Source organism: Pseudonaja textilis, chromosome 6, assembly GCF_049901715.1.
Source record: "Pseudonaja textilis isolate UNSWEBS1 chromosome 6, rPseTex1.2, whole genome shotgun sequence".
In the NCBI taxonomy this organism is placed as follows: Eukaryota; Metazoa; Chordata; class Lepidosauria; order Squamata; family Elapidae; genus Pseudonaja; species Pseudonaja textilis.
The window spans coordinates 21,536,332-21,557,710 of record NC_141995.1 but is presented as its reverse complement, the minus strand read 5'-3'; the positions used below and the strand labels follow the sequence as shown (position 1 = coordinate 21,557,710).

General features: G+C 38.1%; 1 protein-coding gene and 2 long non-coding RNA genes across 17 annotated transcripts in view; 1 reads left to right on the top strand and 2 right to left on the bottom strand.

Moving 5' to 3' along the window:
• Positions 1-21,379, bottom strand: part of LOC148125414 (uncharacterized) — a 77,885-nt gene that overhangs the window by 39,438 nt on the left and 17,068 nt on the right. The window lies entirely within an intron of this gene.
• On the bottom strand, positions 966-10,563 carry LOC148125415 (uncharacterized). The gene is made up of 2 exons (XR_015744093.1): positions 10,495-10,563; positions 966-8,703 (listed from the first exon to the last, which is right to left on the bottom strand). It is a non-coding gene; the product is annotated as an uncharacterized LOC148125415 (long non-coding RNA).
• The window catches only part of CAMK2D (calcium/calmodulin dependent protein kinase II delta), a 137,287-nt gene continuing 125,825 nt past the window's right edge, over positions 9,918-21,379 (top strand). For 14 of the 15 annotated variants that reach the window (XM_087935994.1, XM_087935992.1, XM_026698172.2 and 11 more), the window contains exons 1-2: positions 9,994-10,768; positions 12,150-12,244. In XM_087935994.1, coding sequence (XP_087792120.1) covers positions 10,704-10,768; positions 12,150-12,244 — 160 coding nt within the window. In that variant the 5' untranslated portion in view covers positions 9,994-10,703. Of the gene's footprint in view, positions 10,769-12,149; positions 12,245-21,379 lie in introns of all 15 variants that reach the window. The other variant, XM_026698173.2, reaches the window with a different exon arrangement.

Below are 21,379 nucleotides of genomic sequence, written 5' to 3'. Positions count from 1 at the left end.
GCCAACACTTTGGTGGGCTGAAAATCATTTTAGAGCCTACTAAACTCAAAATATTTGTAAGATTCAAAAGGTAAGAAACAAAGGTTGCAGCCTGATTCTTATCATAGAGAGAATAGCAAGTAAATTAGTGGCATAAACAGTTTACTTCCCTGGAATTTTTGTGCAAGGAAGGAATGTAAATCCTTAATCATATGTGATGGCCTAACTTTAGACATGACCTAACTAATCTAAAGAATTTTCTTTAGGTCGGAACTGAAGAAGCTTCTTGGATGAGAAGTAAAGGGTCTTCTACAAAAAACAAAATAAATCTAGTTGCCTTTTGAAAAAGCACCTTTGGAAGAATTCAGTTAATGATTTTGCCAAATCCAGCAATAACGCTTACCTATTAATGTTCCTCAGAAGAACCGTTGTTTCTTTCAGGCTATTTGTTAGGCTTTTGGATGGGATTAGCAACTAATGACTCAAGCCTGTATCTGTTGATTATTGATTATTTTAATATTATAGGTGTAGGGTATTCTAGTCTTTAATGCTGCTGCTGAAGCAGTGATCCAGTCCAATCAGAAAAGGAACACAGAGTTGCTCTTTAAGGTGAGAAGGGCACAATATAAATTTAATAAATAATGCCATTTGAACTGACCTAGTTAGAAGAGCACAAAACAAAAGCAAAACCAGAACTTAGTTCCACACAGCTTTATTCCAAAATGAAAATCCTAACCTGTTCACAGTTATGACTTGTTGCATCACTCATGATCACATAATCATTGTTTGCAACTTTCCCTGCCAGCTTCCTTAGGGAATCAATGAGGAAGCGGACAGAGGTCTATGACAATTCATCACGGCCAGCTTGCCACGGCCAACTCACTTCAGCCATGTTGTCACAACTCTCTGTGGCACAAGAGTTACACTAGTATCAAAGAAATGGTGGAATAAAATCATTAAAGAAAAGATGCAAAAGAAGGACAGAATGAATGGCAAAAATTAAAATAATTTTTATTTATTTTAAATAATTAAATAGAATTGTTAAATTGTCCATCAATGAGTTGTCTCTCAGTGAGTTGGCTGGGTGACTTGGCTGTGGAGAGTTGGCCATGATGGGTTGGCCACTGCGAGTTGGCCATATTGAGTTGGCTGTGGCAAGTTGTCCCATTCCCAGTGGACAGGAAAGGTCGCAAGTCAAGGGAGTGAGTTTATGTGTTCTGCCTCAATCCCTCTGCAGTATCACCATTCCATGCTGTTGTAAGTTGAGGGCTCCATGTAATGAGAAGTTTCCAGAATGTTTCCAAACATTTAGAATCTATAAAACCCCCCCCACTAAAGTCAAACAACTCGGTAGTGCATGTAGAAAATGCAAAATGATGCTTATACACCTATGTTCATTGTATTATTTAAATACCTGTGCTGTTCCCTCAATCACAATTCAATTAAAATAACTTTGAGCAACAGCAGAACAAGATAAAAATACGATTTCTTTAGTGTTACTCTTAAATAATGAGGAGAAAAGAATTGGTAGGTTGTCAGTACTGCAGTCTAATAAAGAGAAAATTGCACATATTATATTTACATAAAATACAATTGCATAATAAGAAATTAGGATAAGTGATAATGAAGACTTAAAAGAAAATCCTCCGGAGTGCCTTAAGCTAAAGACTGTGAGCAAAGCAACCTGTAGATTCTTAGGCTTTGATAGATATTCAATGCAAGACACCACCTCAAGATTTTTAATCTTTTTATTAAGAAGCATATTAAAGCAAGAACATGAAGTTTCATTTTTTTAACCTCACTTGGCAAGCAAACAAACTTCTTCCATCCTCTTAAGCCAGAGTTGATAAGCAATTTAATTTGCAAATTGAGAACGTTTAGGAGGTTTTATTCAAGACAGCCTAAATAATAATTCTACAAATTATTTGCAGATTATTATGTGGACAGTTTGTTTTCACAGAAGTGTGATTGACTTGGAGTTACATTGTGTTGTTTAAGTGTTCCCTTTATTTTTTTGAGCAGTGTATTACAAACAGCTTTAAGTTCCAGAAATGTTTCTATCAGTTTGGCAATGTTTATACATCATGTTTATATATTGTGTGCCTAGAAGAAGGGAAAGAGAGTTGACCTTCCTTGTTCTAAACTTCCGTTACCACCCTAAATGTTTGGCCTCTCTTTTTGTATCACACTTAGTAGGCATCCAGTCCAAGCACTCTGCAACATTCCACCAAAAGCACAAATCTGATATGTGGCTGCTTACAACGTTAAACCTTCTCTATATATAAGCCAATATATAAGGCATGTAAGGTAAGTCTAGACTCTAGAACAACATTGACACTATGAAATTAAAATATACTTTCCAATTCCATTCTTTCAACTTTATTACATTTGTACTTATGACGTACCATGGCAAGACAGCTGTATTGCCTAAGGAAATAAGGGGAAAGGAGATCTTATAAACGTTCCACATGACTGTAAGGCCAAGATCTGAGAATGGTTTTAGTTTAATATTCTTCCTTCTCTTTTTCCCAAGATGTGCTTCCCATACATTTTATTGGATTCTTGGCTTGTTTTTCCAACTTGTGGAATATCTTGCCTTCATTACTGTTTTCCTGGTGAGACAGTTAATGGCCTCCCCACTGAATAAAATTCTATCCATTTGGCTAACATCAAGGAGGGTATATCTGAAGGAAAATGCTAAAATAGGTTTCTGAGCCTGGAAAAGGTATTTTCAGACATTTGATGAATCTGTATGTGGCACAGATAAAAGCCCTTGATTTTGTTATAAATTCCATCAGAGTGGAATCAGTCCAACATAAAATGGCTTTTTACACAACAATTGAATAGCTGGCAGGCAAGTAGGAACATATTGCTAAAATCAATGCTGTCCCTCAAGAAAGAACCAACATAAAAATACTTTCATTTCATTCTCCCATTCTTATACTAACCGCCATAATCTGTAGTCATCAACTATACTGGGCACTATAGCTCAATTCAATCAAAACAGCATCCAGTTGGAGGAAAATGTTTTTTAATTATTTGGCGTTATAAAAACCCAACTTAAAAACAAAATGGAATAACCTTGGAGAAATGGGATTAAACAGTGCTCAGATATGGTACATAAATATGTCATCTCTTACAGCTAGTTTTGACAGAAATTGTTGCTAGGGCAGATTAATGTTAGCATTAGGATTATTATGGATTTGGAAAATCTTTGCAGGCTTTCCTTAAATTTGACTAAATGACCCTCAGTGCCAAAGGCAGTATTACATCTATATTTCTTTCAGAAATATTGTGCCTGCTGGTAATAGCATCTGATGAGCAACTGATGTATGCCAGGTATTTAAGAAATTGGAAAAAATATTACATGGAAGCTACAACATTTCTTATACGGCTACACAACAGAAAATCTACTAACCAGGGGCAATTTATTTAGGGACAGCTTTGTACGTTCAAGCTAATCACAACCATTTTTCATCCTTCCAGTGTAACTTTCATACTTCTGGTCATTAGTTTTCTCCACAATCGCTTTCTACTTCAAGTCAATTTTAGACCTCTTGAGATTCTATGCTCTGTATATTGTGCCATTGCTCTGCCCGATTCACATATATAGGAAAGGATAAATTCTGGGTTAAAGACTTCTTTCATCTATAATCTTTTTATATTTTCTTTCTGCCTACTTCCCATTTTTTATTCTGTATCACAGAAAATGTGTTACACAAGGAAGGATGTGGAACAATGGCTTTTAATTAGTAGTCGCTTGATAGACAGGTGGCATGAAAATTTAATCAATCAATAAATCACTCCAGTATAATACACTGCTGAACAACCAGTGCAATCATTAAGAAACTTGACAATCAAGCTCACCTGATTACTTGGTGGCCATCCCACTTTCTGACCCCATCAGCCTTACAACTATAAGGAAACGGGCTAAGCAAGTTTGGCTGTTACTATATTTTACAGATGTAGGCTATAATAACAATCTTGAGAATCTGAATTTTCTATTTCCACTCTCTTTGTGGTAGTGAATTAGAGTATGGCTGATTTGAGCTTCTTTCTCACACAGTTTGCCAGGCTCAAACTTTATTTGCAAAATTTCTCCAAGATCAACTCCATGACTCTCTATGCCAAGCTCTATACTAAGTGCGATCATTTGAATATGAACCAGAAATGTGCAGCAGCAGCCAAAAAAGCTAATACAATCCTGGGTTGTATAAACAGAGGCATAGAATCAAGATCACATTAAGTATTAGTGCCGCTTTACAAAACCCTAGTAAGACCATACCTGGAATACTGCAACCAATTTTGGCCTCCATGCTAAAAAAAAAGATTTTGAGACTTTGGAAAAAAATTCAGAAAACAGCAACTAAGATGATCAAAGTCCTGGAGACTAAACCATATGAAGAAGAGCTTCAGGTTTTGGGTCTGGCTAATCTAAAGAAAATGATAATTAGGGGTGAAATGATAGCAGTGTTCCAGTATTTGAGGAGCTGCCACAAAGAAGAGGGGGTCCAATTATTTTCCAAAGCACCAGAGGGCAGGACAAGAAATAATGGCTGGAAACTGATCAAAGAGAGAAGCAACCTGGAATTAAGAGAAACTTCCTAAGTAAGGGCAATTAACCAGTGGAACAGCTTGCCTTCAGAAATCATGGGCACTCTACTCTACTCTAGCCATCAGATCATTGTAGTGGGGCTTATATTAGGAGACAGCTTCCCATACATTACCTTGAGCAAGACTAGTTATTAAACTAAAACTTTAGTTTGTAGGGAAATCTGTTCTGTTCCCAATTTAGTATTAAGGGTCATCTTTTTCTTCTGTATAAATGGTCTTCTTTCTAAAGCCTAGAGTTTGTATTACTTATCTAGGCTAGACAGTTATCAATAAATGCAAAACATTTTCCAAAGGTTGAAAAGACATGGATTTTCATCATGCAATGCCTCTCCCAAATCAATTCTTAAGTTTAGAATGAATGAATGAATGAATGCATGCATGCTTTATTGGCCAAGTGTGATTAGACACACAAGGAATTTGTCTTGGTACATATGCTCTCAGTGTACATAAAAAGATACATTCATCAAAAATTATAAGGTACAACACTTAATATAGTCATAGAATACAAATAGACAATCAAATCATACTAGGAAACAATCAATATAAATCATAAGGATACAAGCAACAAAGTTACAGTCATACAATCACAAGTGGGAGGGGATGGGTGATAGGAGTCATGAGAAGATTAATAGTGATAGTAATGCAGACTTAGTAAATAGTTGGACAGTGTTGAGAGAATTATCTGAAGCTGCAAACATACTCACATTTCATTGACCCCTTTATGAAGAACTCCTTATTTCCAGCATCAGCAAGCACAGAAAATCCATGAAGAAATTGTGGAGCCTTTAAAAGAAATATTCTGCCTCTTTTGTGAAGAATCTTTTGCTCAATTGAACAAAAGAAGTAAATTTGCTTCCCATGACAAAGTAAGCAATAAACTACCTCTTTTGATAATAAATCTCTGTCATTTTTGGAAAGATAGCCATACTAGCTCATTGTATCCTCTGGTGTCATGATACATTAATTGCATAGATTAATTATGTATTATCTAATACATAGATAAAAACAAAAGAGATTTGCCCTGTCAAAGTAAGGAATCACGATGTTTTATGCTTTACCAATTCAGATGAGATTGGGTCTCTTAAGTCCATAATAGCATCTCTCAAATTAATGGTAGAATTTAGCTCTGTACTTTCCCTTAATCTGCCCTTCTCATGACATCTTCCCATGACAATAAGTACATGATAGCAGAAGTTTTTGTCTTGCTAAGCACTTCATGCATGTCCTAAGAACTTGAGAAATGCAGGGTTGAGTACATGGAAACATATCTTAAAATATTTTTAGAAGTGACTCTAATATCAAGCAAGAAGTATTATATATGCAGAAGAAAAATGAATCCAGAAATCAGTCAAATGAATATAGGATTTAACAATTGAAATGGAATGTATGTTCTTGTTTCTTGATTTCACTTCATTTTTTTGGTGATCCTATATCTATCAAGTGCTATTTTATTAATGTATTTAAATTGGCATCTTATGTGTCCACACTAGTTGAACATTTACAAATAACATTCCAGCTATAACTAACATGTTAAACATTACCAAAAAAAACTAAAATTATAATATATGCTGCTATGAAACAGAAAATTAAAATTGAAGTCCTAAACTCATCTGCCAACTATATAGAAAAATAGAGATTTTTTAAAAAATCCTTGTGTCAACAATCTAATTATGCCTAGAATATATCACAGCTATACTGTAGAATGAAATACTACAGAAATCTAGCCTTCCTTCCTAAAGCATTAAATCACAAGCATTTTGCTTTTGTCTTTGCAATAGGCATTTTTCATTTTGGAAATTAGAAGGGGGGAAAAAAGACGGAGGGGAAAAAAAACTCAAGCACAACTGTGTGTGATGTTACAAACAAAAAAAGCAAGCAAATACATATAGATGACGCGGTACTTTTGCTATAAAAAGTGCTGTTGGGATTATTTGTAAACATCAGGAGTCATACTGATTTAATATTCATAAACTCCATTCAGCTTTATTGTAGCTTGACCACTGCCAAGGGATTTTAATGAACAGGCTATAAGTGCTGCATTGTAACCTTGACCATTTGGATAGACAGCTTGCAACTACCCGCAGCAATTAGATGTAGATAGGCATCTTGAGGCTTGGATTATGTCCAGTACTGTATGTCCAATAGCTCACTGTTCAAGAGGTGATAGCTCAGAATGACCTGCACATCTTTCTGGAGAATCAGTCTCTAGGAGGAATGCTATCCAGAAAATCTAGAACAGGGGTGTCAAACTTTATTTCATTGAGGGCCGCATCAGGGTTGCATTTGACCTTGGGGGGTCGGGGGGCCTGTGGCCAGGGTGGCCATGGACAGCTCAATATCACTTGTGTTGATATGCTATTTGACATTCCCAATTGTACAAATTTACCCTTGAAAGTGATGATGATGATGATGATGATTTAATACAGCCACCTACTTCTTTGACAAGTTGATCAATGCCAGAATTTATGTTACATAAATGACAAGACATTTCCTAAAAGTCATAAACCTATTATAGGATAATTCATAAATCATTTGTAAATATTGCCATAAATATCAAAGTTGTTATTCCCAGAGATAATAAGCAATATATTAACAATTATTGTTAATCCCAGAGATAACCAAAAATAAAAGTTAAAGGACTTTTTTAACCTATGCCACCAAACTGATAATCTCTGTAATTTAGTGCTCTTGAAATCTATTATATGTTGACATGACCTTTAAAGTCATACAAACTTGGATTGCAGCTATATTTGCAGACATAAGTCTCTTTAGTCAAACTTTATAAAAATAAAGCCCAGAGATGAAATTTGGTGTTTAGTTATAAAACACATAAAATACACAAATCTTTACTTTGGAGGGATTCATTCTGGATACATACTTTAAAATCTGGATGTTTTAATTACAGTATTCTGGGGCTATCTGCAGCATTGCATTTCACAATAACACTGAATTATGATTACAATTATATTGTTTCTTTTTAGACTATAGTGAGAAGTAAAGATGAGGAGGAATTTAAAATGCTTCTCACTTACGGTGCCAAAGTTTCTTTCAGATATTTCAAAACATCTCATCTCATTCACATTACATTCTACTACCATCCTCAAATAAGAGAATAAATCTTTTAGCAGAAGGTATTTCATTCCAAGACTACTGTAAGCACCTTAGTTCTCAGGATTTGGGGGGGCTTTATAGTATTTAAACATTTTATGTATGCTTATTTTTTTGTAACAGTATTTCTCATTTATATTTTTATAGTTTTAAAATTGTTTCTGTTTATACTGCACATACCTAATGATCACTCGATTGAAATTATATTAACTCTCTGGAGTTCATTGGATCCATTCGACAATAAAAACAAGACCTAGCAAATGTGTTTATCCATTCTAATCTGGTAGATGTTGCTAAAACATTCCTGGCAAAGCTTTCCTTTCTGAACATTTATAGATTTTGTCTTCCCTTTGATAACCATTTATACTAATGACTAAGAGGAGACAGAACATTTACAAAATAAAATTATAATAAATCTGAATGTCCTTTGTCAATTAACACAAATTATTCAAAAGTCATGGCCATTTCAGGCTGTACAAATAAGGCAGTGGCTTAATGGTTTGCAATATTTTATTTTCCTATATTTTAATTATAAGCACACATAGAATTTACCACAATACTAAACACTGTCTCATACAAGCCCTAAAAATTATCCTTAGGTTGATTACTCATAATTCAATAAATGCATTCAGTCATCATTATAGACATTCTAATATGTTCTGTATAAAATGTACAATAAAATTACAGTATATTGCACTGAAATGGAAGTTTTCTTATAATCTCATATTTATTGGCGTTATTTTTGTCTGTTTCTGTAAATGAAATGTTCCTTCCCTTGATATCTATAAGCTTGACTTCATTGGCTGTATTTGAACCTATGTGTAGAATCTAAAGAATATATGTATTAATTTTAAGAGCTTGTTTTGTATCAGTGAAAGGCTCCAGGAAACATGACTTCAGTGCCAGAAGGAAGAGTGGCTATCATTCATGAAAATATGCACACCCCCAACAGGAATGAAACCAGCAAGCTGCACTGAGATGCAAACAGGAGGAATCAGGTTTCTAGTATTGATTTTTTTTTAAAAAAAATCATAATTAGCTCCACAGTCAGTCATAATCATTCAAAGGCAATTCCCACAAATTAAGTAAATCCAGTAGCATATTCCGTATTCAAAAATACTAGCTCAGTTGGAAAGAGGATGAATGAACGGGCGAGGCTGAGGAATTTCTGAAGTGTAGAATACCTTCGACTTCCTCAACGAAGAGCAGACATTGCAACTTTGAAAAGCATTACAGTATCTTAAATCGGGCTGATCAATACATGATGGTGTAAGCCCAAACCATATCTACATGTAAACGGAAGGGCGCTGGATGGAATCCCACAGCTTTGTTCCAATCCCGCTTTGTCCCTTGCTTTCAGGGACAACCCCCCCCCAAATTTACCTGCACCCTCGTTTGCACGGATTATGCGGAAGGCTTTTACCGCGTCGCGTCTGAAAGCATTACAGAGCCGGGATCACAGCCTTCTAATCTAAGTTTAAGGACGTGACTAGGAATCCTTTCGAGTGGGAGGTTTCCCCGCGTGTAAAAATGTAGCATGCCGACTGTGTGCTTATCCCGACACGCTTTTGTGCCTATAAAAGTATAATGCAGAACTTATTATTTTTTTATAAAAAAAATTTCAGACTTCCAATTTAAAAAAAGAAAAAAAAAATGCAGCGCCCCAGGTAACCAAGATCGCCCCCCGGCGCGCCTCCTCTTCCTCCCTCCTCGTTCCCAGCTGAAGAGAACACGACCGCCCCCCCCCGCCCCCCCATAAAGGCAGGCTGGGCTGTCTCGCGAGAATCGGAGCCGCCTCGCGTCGATTGTGACGCCGAGGAATGGAACGCGGAGAAGAGTGGCGGGGCGGGGACGCTTCCCCTCCGACCGCCCCGGAGTGGAACCAGCTCGGGATCGGTTTTGTTTCTAAAGCCGGCCGATTTGGGCTGAAAGTCGTGGCTAAAGCCGAAGCCCTGTAAAGGCAGCCAATGCAAAAGGATCCGTGGCCCGCCGTTCTTCCTTAGCGGGCCCGTGTGGCCAACAAATCTTTCCTTTCAGGCGATCTCCTTGGAAAAAGCTTTCACGCGTTCGCTCATTCACACGCCTTGGAACAAAGAATCGGGGAGGGAGGGAGGGAGTGGGGGAGTGGCGTTCATGGAACTCGCCACAAAAACCTACAGAGCACTACATTCCGCAGTCGATTTATAGAGAGACCTAAAGGGAAAGCCGGGAAGATCTGCGGCTGCTTTGCTCCGCTCTCCAGCCCGGCAGCGGGGCTCGTCCACTCGTCGCTAGAGGGAGGTGTGGTATAGGGAGAAAGGAGAGCAAACGGCCGCCAGACCCGCCAAGGCGACGGGTTGTTTGGAGGGAGAAAGAGAGAGAAAGGGAGGAAGGACGAGTCGCCCCTCGGGCTTCCCTCGCCTCGCCTCCAGCGCGAGAGTCCCCGGAGGCGCCGCTGGCGAGGCCGCCCTCGGGGCAAGGGGCGCTTCGGGGGACTCCCGGCAGAAAGAGACGGTCTTGACTGGGGCGGCATCGGAGGTTGCCCGAGCCAGGGACGAGGCTGTCATCCTCCCCCGCTTCTGCTTCGTCCCGTTCCCTGACGTTAAATCCGCCCGAGGGCTGCGGCTTTCCCCGCGTGAGCGCAAGCCTTTTCTCGGCGGCTCCGGGTTTCCATTTTGGATGGTGTAGCAGCTTTTCCATAGCCAGGGCTCTTCACGCAGAGACCCCCGAAGCGGGCGCGCCGAGAGAGACACACACACACACGCACAGAGGGAAGTTCGCGGAGAAGCCCGCCCAGCCTCCCCTCCGGCTCACCTCACAAACAAACAAGCCAGGCGGAAAGTCGCAAGAAGCTGCCAAGGAGGAGCGTGACTGAGAGACTCGCCCGGAGGAAAAGAGGAGGCGGAGGAGGCGAGGAAGAAGCGCCTTTGCCCTCCCATCTTCCGTCCTGACCGCCTCCCCCTTTGCTTGAATCCACCTTCCCTCCGCCGCCCTCTCTCCTTCCTCGGAACCGCACTGAGAGGATGGCGTCCACCGCAACCTGCACCAGGTTTACCGACGAGTATCAGCTCTTTGAGGAGCTTGGAAAGTAAGCCTGGCCGAAAGCCCGCGGAGCGGCGACCGGAGGGCTTCGGGGCGGGGGTGGGGGGTGGGGAAGAAAGGGCTCTGACAGCTGGAGGGGTTAGAGGAATGGCGCGCCGGCGGGGAGCTGCGCTGGCTGGGTCGAGCCCTGCCACTAGGTCGCCCCTCGCGAAGGGGACGGCGCGCTGTTCGGCAGCTCTGCCTCTCGCTGCCTTCGGAGCCGCCGGCCTGAGCTGCGGGGAGGCTGAGCCGAACTGGTGGCCGGGCGGAGGGAGGGGGGGGGGGGGAACGCAGATGCTCGGGGAAAGGTCGCCTGCTTTCGCCCGTTTTGCTGCCGCGTTTATTGACGCGTAAAGTTCAGCCCGGGGCGGCAGGGCGTGTTTCTCTGTGTGCCTCGTGGGCGATCCGCTCCCGGCAGATCTTCCCGCTCGCCGCTGCCTTTCTTTCACGGGCTATAAGCTCTGCCGGCGGCCCGTCTTGGCCGGGAGCAGCAAGAATTTTGACGCGGGTTTTTTCCCACCCTGCCCGCCTCTCCGTAAAGTGGAAGGGACCCAGGATCCTGGGAGAACCGCCCATGACGAAATCGGCCCTTGGGCAGCGTGGGTGGCTTTGCATTCGGACGTCCGTTCGAACGACGGCCGTCGAAAAGCAGGGTGGGCGGCGGGAGGCTGGCCCCGCGTTTAAGGACCAGGAAAGGTGCCTTTGCTTCAGGGGAAGGGGGCAATTCGGAGACAGACCACGGGGCTCCTCCTCTTGCTGCTGCTGCTGCTGCTGCTTCTTCTTTTATTAGGACGATTTCCTTACAAAACCAAAACATCTCTCAAGTGGGGGCTATCTAAAGGCTCTCAGAGAAACGACTCGCAAATGCTTGACCAATGGCAGGCGGGGGATTCGCGCCGGGCGCCTGTCAGAGAGAGCAGCCTCATTTCCGTGCTCGCTCGGCAAGGGAATCGCCCAGGGACGCTCGTGCTTAAAACTGCAGGTCGTGAGATCGGCAGCATCCAGGCCCACTCCGCGGAGCCTGGAGCTTAAATAAATAGAAGGGGTGTCGTGTCTGTTATATCGGAAGAGGAGGAAAATGGATAAAATGTAACGACATGATCCCTGCAAAAGATACATGCACACACGCCTTTGAATCAAAGCGCAATAAAACACAGAATGGGTGTGAAAAAAAATTACAAGAGTTCGGGCATACATTCAATATATTTGAAGAAGGTATCTTTTCTTTACAGTTTAAGTCCACTGCAACAAACCCAAATTAAGGCAGTATTTTTTCTTTAAAAAATATTTATTTCTTGTCTTGTTTCTTAACGCTGTTCAGATTATTAGATGGTTAAATAGCATACCCCAAACTGGCATTTATGTTACTCTTGTTTATTGACTTCCAGGGGAGCTTTCTCAGTGGTAAGAAGATGCCTGAAAATCACTACAGGACAAGAATATGCTGCCAAAATTATCAACACTAAAAAGCTGTCAGCAAGGGGTGGGTATCCTTAAGCTATTGTGAAATATATTTGCAGTAATGCAGCTAGACCGGAATTAACTAGAGGGGAGTGAAAACAAAGATCTTTGCTTTTTTGTTTTACAGTAGAAAGCCATATTTATCCTAATGCATTTTTATGGGAAAATTTAAGTGTGCCTTCAGTGCTATTTAAACTATTTAGATATGTAATTGTGAAATTAGCTTCGCTATTACATTTAGGTTTTCTGCTTCACTTTGCTTTCATTGGAGAAATGGACAACCAGTATTAATTCACCAAGGCCCTCTTATGTACACACCCAAGTCATTCTGTGTGGCATTAACAAACAAACACACAGAAAAGTGACATGCTTCTCCTATTAAAACATTCTTGGTTTAAAGTAAAACTCATCATGCTGTAAATTAAATATTTTCATCTTGGTACAGTCAGATTAAGCATCAGGATTATGCAAACTCAATTTTAACATGTATAGGGTACTTTCCAAAATATTACAAACAACATTTATTTTTTCTTAAGCTCTGCTAAATGGTGTGGAAGTTATGTAGAGGAAGCTTACTTTGGAGCTTCAGTGTTGTTGTGTGGGAAAGGCTTCCAATAGATTACATTCTCCTTGTGTGTATGTGAGATTATGTCCTTAAATTTGTATGCTTGTTTTATGGTAAAGCCATGTTGATGTACTTCCATGGAGTATTGAGATTATGGATTATTTTCTGATAAAATATATCAGATTAATTTATAACTTTTTCAGGAGTATGGAAATAAATGGAGCCCTTCAGTATACAGACCCACAATGCATAGCTTAACAATAAAAGCTATGAGGTTGGAACACAACATTTATCATGTATTTATCATTGAAAATGAAGTGGTTCTATATATTTGTTTTTACATATATATCAAACTATGATATTTATAAGATTATTAGTAGTAAGTTGGCAGGCAATTTTGTCTGAAGAACGTTTGCTTAAAACTGATACCACAGGTTTTAATAGGATATTCAGCCTAATCCCTATGTATGTTTATTTTGAAATGTTATAGACACCCCAAAATGGCAGTTCCAAATTTAAGGCAATCTTTTCTTAAAAAAAAAAAGCAAGATTAAATGGAAATAAATAAATAATTGGTATAACCATAAATAATCTTTCTCATTATTACATCCTTAGCTTTTTGTCCTTTGGAGTTTGAAGTGATACCCTGCAATAGCATTTGTTTGTTTATTTGTTTTTCCTATTAACTGCCCATCTCCACTAGAGCTACTGTTGCAAAATGAAAAAAAAGATTTAATGCATTTTAACTTTTTGCAGCTCAGAAACATTTCAACCAGATTTTTCATTTCATTATAAATTCAGGAATTAATTCAGGATTTGATGGATCAATTTGTTAAAATATTGTACAGTTACAGTATGTAGCGATAATTAACTGCATATTTTTAAAAAACTGTGCTCTGACTTTAGTGTTTTCAATATATAGAGGAAACAAAAAATAATTTAAATAGATCTTTGGATACTGTGGAAATGCCTAAAATAACCAACCAGTATACTGGCTGTAGAAAATAAGTAAAATAAACTGTTAAATGCTTCAAATTTAATTTAGATGTGAACTTTAACTATACACCTTAAACTATTTCCATTGTCCTCTACAAATAGCTTATTCCTATTGTTTTTTTAGCACAATCTTTGAGAACTTTTTTCCATTACCCTATAAAAGAAGGGAAGCTTTCTTTAACCAATATTATTCTTTAACTAAATTCTTGGGCGATCATCTATTGTATGATTTCATCTCATCCATTTTGTGGACATAGATTAAAACCTTTGTAATGATTTAATATTTTTGTCATCTTCTTTATGGATGCCAAACTGCTATGGATGTCAAATTGTATTAAGTCTTGAACCTTTCCCCATAATTAAATTGTTTAAAAAGCAGTTGGAGAAGAAAATAACCCTATTATGACAGGTGAACTATTTTATTGAGTTTCAAACTAATTATTTTGCTAAAAAATTTAACTATGGGTTAACAACTAGTTTTGTTAACAGCAAGGAACTAGAACATTTTTGTTTCATTAAAGGAAGGAAAAGATCATTAGGAGTTGGGAAAGAGTTTTTGACAAGGGAAAAAAGAAATGTATTATGAAGACAAGTCAAAGGTAAATTTATGTTTCTAGTTAGCAGAGTATAACAAGCAGTATTTATAATACAATATGGATTTAGCTAAGTTACATTATCCATTAGGATAATGGATAATGCTTAATAATCAGTTGAAGAATTCTTAAATGTATATTAATTTACACTTCAGGCTTTACAAAACAATGTGCAGAGCAAGTAATAAGCATTGGATGCCATAAATCCATGACCTTATATTTAACCTACTGTAAATCCATTTCTTCAGAAACTCCAATGGGGGTTTTATACATCAGTCTGAACTCCTTAAAGAAATGTCAAGGCACAAATGAAACTTGTGATAAATTATAAATGTGTTGCTCATTTACATTGTTAGAACATGCTTAAGTGTAAAATAGCCATAACAGTACATAAATTTTGTTTGGTTAACCCAAGTGCAATAAATCCCAGATTAATGAAGCAATGGCTGGAATTTTAAAAATATTTTTATCTGAGATACTCTAAAGAAGTATTTTTCCCATCGGTGGTTTGAAGGACCTTCTTTATATGTTATTGCTATGAAATATGGAAGTTCAGGTGTGAACAAGCTTCAGAACATTGTGAATTTTATCAGTATACAGATTAGTTGCCTTTAGGAACATTTTGCTTGAAGAGATAGCTCTAAATGTCCTTTGATGTCATTTTAAGACTGATTTATACAGTATACTATTTATTTGTGGATTTTCACTTTTGAGCATATTTACGTTGCTAACAGTTTTCTGTGATGCTTTTGTTATGAAAGGGAATTTTAATGAAGCAAAGAAAATAGAACTTATGATTCTTGTCACCTTGAAGGCATCCTTTCTGAAATACTAAATTGTCTAAGATGCTATTTTAGAAATAAAATGGATAAAGCAGTATTGTGAATCTGTTTACACTTTTGTAGTCTAATTTGTTAACTTCAGATATCGAGTGTTTTTGATAACTCCTGGACACTTATAATTGGAAGTGATTTTCAGGTGCTTCTGGTCTGTAACCTTGTTAGTCTGGTATATTTAGTATGAAAATCAATCAGTCTTTTTCAATGCTTTACTTTCTTTCAAAATTTTTGTAAAACTGCAGTCAATTTTTGTATCTTTCAATGCAGATATCAGTACTGTTTAATTTGAAAGGAAAAAAAACACACAGGGATGATGTAACACATTATTTGTATGGGCTTAATGCATTAAATATGATTTGCAAATCAAACACACAATATTGTTGAACAGAAAAGGCAAATTTTATGCAAATCATATTCTTTTTTCTTCTCTCTCTCATCTTTTGGACCCACTTCTGCTATTGTTTGATATCTTGCAGTATCACCCTTTTCTCATATCTTCTCTTCTTGTCTTGTCTTTGGGAAATGTCTTAATGCCTCTCCAGTAGTAGTGCAAGAAGGATGGGAAGAATGAAAACAATGTTGCTTTTTAGTTTTTTTCTAACTAAAACTAAAAAACTAAAATTTTAGTTTAGTTTGCATACAAGAGGTTGTCTCTGTTGTTTCAGAAGCATATCAACCCAGTTTTGTCTTCCTGGTATGATTGATGTGAATCATGAGCCGTGGAGGCACAGTGGTTAGAATGCAATATTGCAGGCTAATTCTGCTGACTGCCAGCAGTTCAATTTTCACCAGCTCAAGGTTGACTCAGCCTTCCATCCTTCCGAAGTTGGTAAAATGAGGAATCAGATTGTTTGGGGCAATATGCTCACTTTGTAAACTGTTTAGAGAAGGCAGTAAAGCACTGTGAAGTAGTATATAAGTCTAAGTGCTATTGCTACTGTTATCATTACAGGCAAAGAGGAAACCACTACAGGATGTACTACTTCTAAGAGTAAACTAAACACCCACTTACCTTTGAAGAAGTTTCACTATGCTTTTGTGTATCTGTATGGGTATATATACAACAAAGCTGTTAGCATTGCATTTGTCTACTTTCAGTTTGTTTGGGCTTAAGGAATACAATACAAGAAGCTTCTTAATTTTCTTTGAATGGTTAAGTAAAAGCCAATACTGGCATTGTGTTCTTTATTTTTTAATTATCACAATGTGGTATACAATATATTTATCAAAATAAATGCAAAGTCAATCTATGATGGTTTGGAGCTTTAACAGATTGGAATAGTCCTTGTTTTCCCTTGTGTATTAGTTCTTATGAAATTTGATTTTCTTTGACTCAAAACTAGAACTATTGTCTGTAGTCTCATTCCGGTCCCAGTACAGGATGGAAGAAGAGGTTTCAAGGAGAAAGAATTTGCTAAGAAAATTAAAATAAAACAATTGGAAGAAGTTATTTAGCATAAAATTCCAAATTAAAGCATCCACAGCAAAGGTGTGCCAGTTTCTGCTTGAAGTTATTTCTTGCATAGAATGTTATAATTTTCTTTGGTAATTGATTCTGCTTTTTAACTGTTCCTATTCATAAAACGTTTTTCCATCATTGAACTGAAAACTGCTTTCTTGTCATTTAAGACTATTTAAAAACTGCCTTCTTGTAATTTTAAGACTGTTTTCCATGTCCCTCCTTGGGGATAATAAAGAGTAAGTTGAGGTTTTCTCTGGTACCCCTCAAAGGTACGTGAAAAGGGCCATCATATTTTCACTTGGTTTTTTTCTTCTTAGGGATAAACATTTCCAGTTTCCTGATTCTGTTTCAATTTTTATTCCTCTTTATTTTGATTTCCCTCTTCCAATCTGCGGAATCCTTTTTAGAGTATGTAGCCAGAACTGGACACAGCACTAGAAGCAGAATCTGGCAGAGTAGAATAGAATAAAGTTATTATGGGTAGTCCTCGAATTACAACTGTTCATTTAGTGTCCGTTCAAAGTTACAACACTGAAAAAAGCGACTTAAGCGACTTTTTCACACTTATGACCATTGCAGCATCCCCATGGTCACATGATCAAAATTCAGAGATTTGGCAACTGACTCGTATTTGTGACGGTTGCAGTGTCCTGGGGTCATTGTGATCCCCTTTTCTGACAAGCAATGTCAGTAAGAAAGCCAAATTCATTAAAGAACCGTGTTCCTAGCTGAACAACTACAGTGTTTCACTTAGCAACTGTGGCAGGGAAAGTTGGAAAACGGGGCAAAACCCATTTTTCAAATATCTCATTTAGCAACAGAAATTGTAGTCACAAGTGGAGGATTACCTGTATTCTCTGTGTATAGCTATACCCTGCTTGGCAGATTATCTCATGTTGTTAACCCTCATTCAATCTGTGATTATTTAAAATTCTAAGATCTCACATATGCTGTTATTCAATCAAGCATATTGCATTCCTCTTCCTGAAGGCTATCCTGAAATATGTTTAAATCTCATGTTTTCCTAGTTTAGCCATTGTGATTTGAGTCCTGGAATTGTTCCTCTACTTCCTAAAAGATCCTGCAATGGGGGGGGGGGCGCGTGGGGGGCAGGGGCGGAGAAAAGAGCCATCTATTCCATCTGTGTAACAGACAGCAATGAACAGAACCCATTTCTGTTCCAAAGATCCTACAGTTTAGCTGTCAACAAGTAAAGAAGACACGGGACAACACATGCTGTGTTGTGCACATCCACTTAATTATGGAACGTAATTCTTTCTCCAGGCTGATCTCCAAAGAAAACACAGTTTGTACCTAGCAGAATGTTCTGGAATATAGAATAATATGATGTAGAAAAGGATATTCCTGACTATCACCTTTTGTTCTTAAATAAACCAGAGGAGAAAAACACTGTGCTGTTAAACTTTAGTGATAATAAGTTCAGAATAGGAAATCCCAGTTTTTAATACATAAATGAGTTACAAAGCACTCCTCTTTCCCTAAAACTGAATGTCAAGGTCATTCAGAAAGTTCAAAGCATCCTCAAAGATCCATCCCATCCTGGGCAGCCTTTTTTTGAACTATTACCATCTGGCAGATGGTACAGAATATTAAAAACAAGCACAAATAGGCTGAAAAACAGCTTCTATCCCAGGGCAGTAGCTCTGTTGAATTCTACTGTATAGTGCAATGTTGGTGCAGTGTCAGGGGTTTTCAATTCAATGTGTGGAGTGTGGAGGATGTGTGTTCGTGTTTATTTTCATGGTCATGATGTGCACTGAAGATGGTGTTTGATTTCGTTGTTGTACGAGGTGCAATGACAATAAACTAAACTAAATTAATTCATTCAAACCAAGAATATTGCAGCCTGCTGTTCCTTCTGTTTTGGGCTTATATCCTTTACGTTCCTTGAGTGAATGAAGGAAAGGTCTTACAAGTCAGCTGCTGTTTTTGGCATATATTCATTGATGCTGCCTTCAGCTTTTATGTAATCTTAATCAGTATAACAGGATGTCAACATCTGGGTCTCATCTGGGTCAAAAACTAAGCAGGGCTAGGCCAGCTTAATATTTGGATGGGAGACTTAGAAACAATACTGGGTGGGCTCTGTGTTAAACTTCAAAGCTGAAAAGGTTCTGGAAGAAGATAATAGCAAAACATACCACTGCCAAATCTCGACCACTCAGTCATGACTATGAAGTCAGCAAGAGTTGAGCTTGACTTAAGGTACTTTAATGTTATTTACAGAACCAAAACATAAGAAAAGCAAATCGAAAGCCTGCAGTGTCTTAGGTCTCTACAATGGCTGCTACATGTATCCAAAAATCCAATCAACAGCTGCAATTAAGAATGAAAACTAATAGTAAGCTTTGGTATACAAAGTATGGCTTATGATGTCAACCCTTGAGTTTAAACTGGGCCATGAAGAAGACAGCTCAAGGATTCCAGGAATGCTACTTGATTGCTGTTGTAGGATATCATAACAGAATATTGAATGGTGTTTCCCTCTGCCTATATTATACCAAACAGTATCGAAGCGAGGTTCTTTTGAATTTCTTATTCCTTCTTCCCTGGGACTGAGTTATCTTTTATTTTCTTTAACTTCTGTTGCATGCCTTCATCAAGATTATATCTACGTTCCTCTACGAATAACCAGCCACTAATGTAGACCACCTTTCTCTTGTATTTGTCATGCACAGTGCAGACCTGGTGCCTTTTCCCCAGACTATACACTCATATAATCATTTTATCCCTTTTCCTCCTGTTATTGGGAACCTACTCTGTCCTTAACCTGGATCTGGTTTTCCTTGAAGGCAAATTGGTTAGGAAAATAGGTCAGAAGGGTCAAAATGTATTGCCCTGTTCTTCGCTTCCCCTTGTGAGGTAAACTTTTGCTGCTACTGCCAATGGTCCAGCTTCTGTGTATCCTCAGGCATGAGGGTCACGTTTAAAGCTGGAACAACAGGGCAGTCAGGGCAGGTTGGGGTCACAGATGATATGGAGAGGATGAAAAAGCGCCTCATGCATTTACCTAGCCCTGGGTGCTTTCTCTGCACTGCATTTACTAACTGGCAGCGTGAGTGAAATTTGAAAAGAAATCATAGACCTGCAATAATTGCGCCATAATCATTGAGAATCTGAGTGGACAATTTATCTACTTCAAGTGCTTCTGTATGTCAGCATCCACTTTACATTCATGTTGAGGAGAGTTTGTTCCTCTTTGTAGCATGCCTCCACCCCCATTTTACTTATTATATGCCTTTTATGGCTAGAACTAGCTATTGGATAGCGTTGAATGAATTGCTATAAATGTTAGTTAAAATTAATTATTTCTAATAAATTAAATCTGAACAGTGTTCCTGGCAGCTACAGGAAAATTGTAATACTCTAATTTCTGTATTCTATATTTATTCATCACAATGTAATGGTACACTTGTGGTATATAGGATCCCCTCTTTAAAATGATCCCACATGTACTCTTCCCAAAATGAGTTACGCTATTTTTGTAAAACAAAAGGAGCTTCTTTTTCTCAAATATATCAAAAATAATCTGGTTTCTTCACTTACTTTAAGCAAATCAGCAAGTTTTCCTTTTTTTTCTAAAACGTTCTTTCTTTTGTTCTTTTGCTTAGGAAGACACATGAAACAGTCTTAGAAGTAATTTTAATTTTCTTTGCACTCTTAAATGAAATGCAGCTGGGCATATACGAAAAGAAACTCTTCAGTTATTGGTCAAACTGATTTTAAAGATTTGTTCTGTATGTGCTTTGCTAATAAAAAATGTTATTAGTAGTTATTCTCTAAAATTTAGGAGATTCAAACAGTGTTTTAAAATAGTCCAGAACTTTAAACCTAGCATGACATTTTTGTAGGTCTAATGTCCAGAGATTTGAGATTTTATCAGTTTTGATTCATGAAATAGTATCTGTTCATTGTAAATAGTTCATAATCATTATTTTAATTGGGTATTTGGTTACATATGAAAGTTTGGATTAGGAAGAACAATTATTCAATGGAATAGCTTGCCTCCTGGAGTTGTGGGTCACTGGAGGTTTTCAAAAATGGACAACCATTTGACCAAGATGGTATAAGGTGTCTTGGCTTGAGCAGAGGTTGGGCTAGAAGACCTCTAAGGTCCCTTCCAACCCTATGATTCTTTGAGAACAGAGAGGACCCTTAGTTCTGCTAGATCAAACCAATATTTATGGAAGGGAACATGGTTTTATTTGAAACAAATGCACATACTGTTTGCACAAATTGTATATGTGTGCATACAAGTATTCATAAATATTCATAAGTAATAGATTTAGTTGGTTTGATAGAATGTAAATATTTGAAAAAAGAAAAACTATATACATTATTTATTAAAAAATACTGAATGCCAGTAAAGACGTGCATAAACTGCCCAGAGAAAAGTATCAAGACTGGATGAGAAAGGGGTGCAAGACCCGCCCCTCTTGTGTGTGTGAACATCTATCATCTTCTTAACATTAGCCATGTTACTAAATCTACATTGTTATATTCATGGGTGGCTGCTGGGTATCCGAAGGAAAGCTTTTAGAGCAAAAACACCCCCCCTCCAAGTTGTGGTGCAGGAGGCCAACTAGGTCATGCCCACCATGCCAATCCAGCAACTGGGCAGAGAACCCTTTGTTAAAATTTTTGAAGCCCACACCTTGGTTATATTCAATAGTGCCTTCAT